Source organism: Manis javanica, chromosome 10 (genome assembly GCF_040802235.1).
Source record: "Manis javanica isolate MJ-LG chromosome 10, MJ_LKY, whole genome shotgun sequence".
Classification (NCBI taxonomy): domain Eukaryota; kingdom Metazoa; phylum Chordata; class Mammalia; order Pholidota; family Manidae; genus Manis; species Manis javanica.
This window is the reverse complement of record NC_133165.1, coordinates 7,011,513-7,017,512: the sequence shown is the minus strand read 5'-3', so window position 1 is coordinate 7,017,512 and position 6,000 is coordinate 7,011,513. Positions and strand designations below refer to the sequence as shown.

The following is a 6,000-nucleotide window of genomic DNA, read 5'->3' as shown; positions in this document are numbered from 1 at the left end:
GTTTTTAACAGAGTATTTGACCTCGAGGTCAGTTCCACCCTCACCCCCTAGGAATGTACATTTAGGAGCAGAGCTCACACTAATGTAGCTGGTCCGGCTGGATCTCCCAGACTGGTGGTCAGGCTGGCCGTGAGGGAGGTCCTTGAGTGGTTGACAGTCTGGATCCTCAGCCAACCCCAAGCTGAGTGTATGCACGTGCATGCACGTGCACGCGCGCGCGCGCACACACACACATACACTGTGTACACACAAATATATTATCTTTCATACATTTGTGTGTATCAAATCCTGGCTTCCAAGCTGAGTGATTTGGGGCAGGTTCCCCAACCTCTCTGAGCTTGTTTCCTCATCTTAAAAATAGGTGTACAAATACATTGCTTGTAGGTTTGTTGTGAAAATTTTAAAGCACCAGAACATCCTTGCACGTGGTAGATGCTCAGCAAATGGTCACTATTATCACTCTTATGTGATTGCTTAAAAAACACATTTAAAGGCAAGTATTGCCTTCCAAGATAATTGTTGTTTTATAGACAAGCAGCAAGGACCCTCAGAAGTGATGTACTCTGAGCCGTACATTTCACAAGTGAGAGAAGGGCCACTGAAGGTGGCCGGAAGGGCTGGGAGCAGAAGCGAGGCAGGAGCCCATGCCCCACGCTCCCAGGTCAGGCCGCCAGGCCATCTGGATTGCAGTACTTTCGTTGCCGCTCTCCCCGCCTCCCTGTCTGTCACAGGGAGCGCTCAGCACGATCCTCCCAAGGAGCACGTTGGATGCCTCTGGCTCCACGCTCTCAGCAGCTCGGACCCGGGCTGTGCTTGCTGCTTTGGCCTCACCTCCAGGCTCTTCTCCCTGGGATCCGGCAGTGCTGGCCACTGTGCCAGAGCCCACCCTCGCCCTGCCTTTATGCCCTCGGTTAGCTACTGTCTTGGTCTGCAATGCCTCCCACCCCTCCTCTGAGCCACTGGAGCAGTTTCTGCTCCAATGGGGGGATGAAACGCAGGGGGCTGGCCTCCACACCGACGTGGTGCCTGACCTGTGTGTGCCTACAGCAGCCAGGGTCTTCCTGAATTCTGGTTTTCACGCTGGGTTGCTGTGACCTTTCCCTACCAGAAGATGAGCAGAGGGTAGGGACCAGGCCTTGTGTTCCTGTCACATGATAATGAACTCTGTTTGTTGAGTTCTTCAATGGACTCTGGAGAGATTAATGGCCTCACAGTGCTTCCTGGACCCAAGGCTGACTTAGGCAGGTAGAGCAGACCCCTGAGACAGGTAATACTAACTAAGAGGTGCTTAAATTTACTCATCAAGTAATTACTTAACAAAACCATTTCCAACCCAAAAAATGCCACATTCACTCTGATGTTCCATTGTAAAGTTCTTTTTTTTAATTTAAGAATACTGATTAACATAGGAAACATTTAATTCATGGAATTGTGCATATGGTCATCAGTTACATTGTGATGTGTTAACTTCTTTATCATTTATTGGCACTGTCAACAGAGTACTGTAAACAAGATCACTTTGTACGCATATGCCGGCGATGATCCCTAGCTGTGGTTCTCTACTGTGAGCTGATATATTTATAGGGAGATACATAGATATGGATAGAGATATTAATGTGCACACCAGTTACTGAGTGTCAGTAAAAATTATAAAAAAACACCCATTTATAATAAAAGTGAGGATATGCTAAGACTTGCTATGACTGGGCCTCATTTTCTATAAAATGACAAGACTTGCTGGGAACATTTACTAAACTCAATGGCACTAATGTATGACGGTTTCATTTCCAGACTGTGGGCCGCCGAAGTCCTCCTCCATGGGCTCTGCCCTAGATGGCAGCCTGTCTGCTGGACTCCCTGTGTTTTCACCAACCTTGTCCAGGTTTCCACCATCTGGAGCTCTGCCGAGAGTTCCTTCCCTGAAATTCTTCCCACTTTATCTCCACCCGGCAAAGAGGCTGTCTCAGGAACTTATTATGCCCTGAGTCGACAAGAGCTTGTTGATAAATGACTTAAAAAGTTTTACAAGAAGTAATTTCCCTCGGTAAGGAGTGAAGTCTGGAAATGACTTCCCAGATAAAATGGTTTCATTTCTCTTTGAATGCCTCCTGGGGAGAGAGCAAAATATTAGAGCCACTCTCTCCACCAAAAAGAGCCGAGTTTGTGGTGACGCCTTGGATTCTGGGAATCACTGTACCTTTGCACCCAGGGCTTCCTGTGCTCAGGAGCAAACATACTTATGCCAATAAGTGAATGGTGGTTTGGTTTGCATTTCGCTTGTTTGTTAAATAAGGCCTTGAATCTTGGGATATTGCCTGATTAGGGTATCAATATAGCCTATCCTCAGCAAAAGGTGAGACTGCAGTGATGTGCCTTTGCACATGCTGTTCCCTGTCTGCACCACTCTTTCTTGCCTTGCTTGTGTGCTTGGTGAACTCTTACTCCTTCTGCAAAATCCTGCTCACTTTCTCCTCGGAACCTCAGCTGAAGTTTAGGTGGAGCGGGGCTCTCCCTCTGATATCCTGATGTTCCTGCATATAACCTCTGTTATGGCACTTGCCACTCTGCTTTAACTGTTGGCCTGAGTCTGCTGTCCCCACTGGGATGGGATGCCCTTGAGAGCAGGGACTATGTTTTACTTCACCTCCGGGGTCCTAGTGCCTAGCACTGGGCCTGGGACAGAGCAGGTATTTAATGAAAGTTCTGTGAATGAATGAATCAACAAATGAACATGCAAACGAGTCAAAGCTTGCAGAGAGAGAGAGGCATGCAACTCCATTTTGCCGGCAGTGAAAATGGCCTTAAACACGGCAGAAGTCCTTCCTAAAAGCGGCAGATCAGCTCTGACTGCAAGAATGCAGAGCGAACCGGCACTCATGGGTCTGTCCTTGTCTGTCAGATGTGTCAGTGCCTGTTGCTCCTCCGCAGAAATAATCAGTCAGTCACCAAGTCTCCTGAAGAGTGGAAGCAGGGAAAAAACACCTTGAGATCTTTGGATGCTTAGTTATTAAAAGAGCAAAGTGCTGAATGGAGAACTTTGATGTGTCCTTTTCCCCAAACCGGTCAACCGAGGCCCCAGGAGAAGAAGTGGAAATGAAGTGGACCTTCCCAGGCAGGGAATACAAGCCAGACTTTGTGAGTCTACTCACTAAAGACTACTTTTAAGAACATGTGAAGCCCAGTCGGTTTCAAGAATGTCTTGCGTCCAGCAGAGATTCCTAAGCTTAAGCCTCCATCCAATTAAGCATTTAAGCATTAGCTGCCTAGTAATCTAAACGCTCCTTCCCATCTGGAAAGTCTCTAACTTGGAGATGCACAAAGATGCCATCTTGGACCAACAGGCTATCTTCTGTGTGGAGCTCTGCGGCCTCTGATTCATGACGCTGCCTTCCAGAAGTTGAGTCCAGCAACCGGTTTCCTCTGGTGGCACAGCAAAGCTGCCCCTGGGGCTGCCCCAAAGTGCGGCAAAGGGACTGGAGGAAAAGCTACAGAAAGAGCCTCCCAGGTCAGGCGTCCGAGCTGTCAGACCCCAGAACCCCTGGAGATGGGAGGACGTGGCTCTGCTGCTCCAGGCCCTGGGCTCCCATCCTGGGCAATGGTGTGTGCTTCTGTCCTTGTGGCCCATGTGTATCCCTGTGGACGCTCAGACCACAGGGGCTGGGCTGACCCTTCAGAGGGGACAGGGTCCACGGAATGGAGGACAGTGAGCGGGAGCTGTCTGTGATGCTGACCAGAGACTCACCAAGGGCAAAGCCCCATCAAAGGAGGGAAGTCAGAAGAACCCCGGATGCACTGAGAGGAGGGGCCGAGTCTTAAGGAGGCCAGAAGGCCCCTCCCCAGCCCCCAGGCTCAGTCCTAATGTCCCTGCGCCCTGCCTTTGCATGCTGTGTCCCGTCCTTCACGAGGCTGTGTGTGGGGTGCTCAGAGCTCCAGGCCCGGGTGAGAGCAGAGCTTGTCTTCTGCAGAGGGTCGGGGAGCCAGCATCCTTGGTCACAGACTTTGGCACTCGAGAGGGGCCAGAACCCAGGAGTCCCTGCCACCAGTCCCAGAGCAGGTGTCTTTCCCTTGCTTTGCTTCCAAAGGATGGTTGGGTTCAAGGTGGGCAGCTATATGACCAGGACCCTCACGGCCCTTCCTGAGACCATCCAGAGCTCCAGCAGAATGTGTGGGCTTCGACCAACGTGCATCATTGGCTCTGCCGGGAGGAAAATCAAACCGGCCCCTCCCTCCCGCCCCCACCCCCAAGCCACCAAAAACACCCCCTCTCCACAAATGAACCTTCAGTTTACGCAGTCACCTCTGATACTGTAAGTGAAAACATGAATTAGCGAACTAATCAATTTGACAACTGCTGAGATCGGGGCTTTCTCAGAGTTCAGTGGAAATGGCTTCTTTACTTGAAGTCTGCGAGGATGTCACTGAAGATATTCAGGAACAGGTGCGCATGGTGGTCCCTGAAGACCAGAGTGGGACGGAAGCGGATGGACTTGTCACCGCAGCCCCCCAGCACCACGCCTGGGAGAGAAGACAGGAGGGCGTAGGAGCCGCCCAGAGCCCCGGCTGAGAGGGAGGGAGCGCGCGCGGGCGTCCAGCCTCTCCCTGGGGGGTCCCCCCCTCTCGCTCCCTCCGTCCATCTCCTCCCCACCCCTCCCACCCCACCACATACCTAGCAATACTTTGCACCTACACCAGCTCAGCTCCTGCTCCTGGCCACCTTACCTTTGTTTCTGGCTATTAAAATGAGCTTATTCCGTATGGATTCATCTGGAGTGTCAAAGGAGCAAAAGGTGCCTCGTCCCCTCACTCTGCTGATGAACTGGGGGTACCGGGCCTGGAATGGGGCAGACAAGGCTGGCATCAAAGTCCATCCCCTGTGTACTGGCCAGGCTCCGCGCCTGTGGTTTCTCACGTGCCCAGTCAGTGGGCCTCCCTGTGGACTGGCAGGGCCCCTGAGCAGGTAAGAGCTCTGGCTCAGCAGACATCCAGTTCTGGGTTCAGAACTCGACCCTGCCTCTTTCTCACAGTGCAACCTTGGGCCAGCTGTTTAAGTGGCCTGTGCCTCAGTTTCCTCTTCTGTAAAGTGAAGGTTGTACAAGCTATTGAACCCAATGGGCTGTGGTGAGAATTTAGTGAGGTGAGGTTTCTATGTCAAGCCCTAAGCCCAGGGCCAGGCACCTGGTCATGCTTGATAGATTGCCCACCTTTAATCAGCTCTTCTCCTAGGAAAGAGGATATTCTTCTAGGGTGAAGGCTCATTCTCACTCAAGGCTCTGGGACTGGGAGTTGGACTGGGCTGAATAGTGCTTCCCTCCCCAGATTCATGTCCAGGACAACCTTCTTCAGAAAGAAGGTCATGGCTGATGTGATTAATTAGGTTAAGATGAGGTTGTATGGATCATAGTGGACCCTAAATCCAATGACTGGCGTCCTTGTGAGAAGGGGGAGATTTGGACACAGACACACGCACACGGGAAGAAGGCCATGTGACACCAGAGGCAGAGGCTGGAGGGATGCGTCTATAAGCCAGAGAATGCCACTGACGGCCAGTAACCCCCCCCCCACACACAGCAGGTCTTAGGAACTGTCGACTTGCTTAATTAACGCAGGTAGGACACAGAACTCCCCACCCGTTGTCCCTGCAGGGCTGAGTGTGTACACACATCTGCTTCTGTCACCCATCTCTCCGCTCCCTGCACTGCTGTAACCCTAACCCCTTGCCTACAGCTGTGCAGGGCCCTGATAGGGACCCCAGAGTTTCCCTCCTTTCAGGGAGCCAGCTCTGGTCTCCCAAACGTGAGATTCCAGCCTTGGCTTGGGGTGTTTTCGTGGCACCATCCTGCACACGGAATGCACTTCGGGAAACACTGTGCTCCATGCCCCTTCGCAGAGCCAGGTGCTTTAGTCGGGGGCCTTCAGGGTGCCTCCTCCAGGACCCGCCTTGGTGACTGAGGACTGACAGCATTAACTGGGACAGTAAGAGACCTACAGAGCTAATGTGGC

General features: G+C 51.8%; 1 protein-coding gene across 3 annotated transcripts in view; it reads right to left on the bottom strand.

Moving 5' to 3' along the window:
- Nucleotides 1–1,360: 1,360 nt before the first annotated feature.
- Nucleotides 1,361–6,000, bottom strand: part of ABAT (4-aminobutyrate aminotransferase) — a 74,572-nt gene continuing 69,932 nt past the window's right edge. For all 3 annotated transcript variants that reach the window (XM_037020804.2, XM_037020811.2, XM_073214731.1), the window contains exons 15-16: nt 4,720–4,831; nt 1,361–4,515 (exon numbers count right to left, since the gene is read on the bottom strand). In XM_037020804.2, coding sequence (XP_036876699.1) covers nt 4,394–4,515; nt 4,720–4,831 — 234 coding nt within the window. In that variant the 3' untranslated portion in view covers nt 1,361–4,393. The remainder of the gene's footprint in view (nt 4,516–4,719; nt 4,832–6,000) is intronic.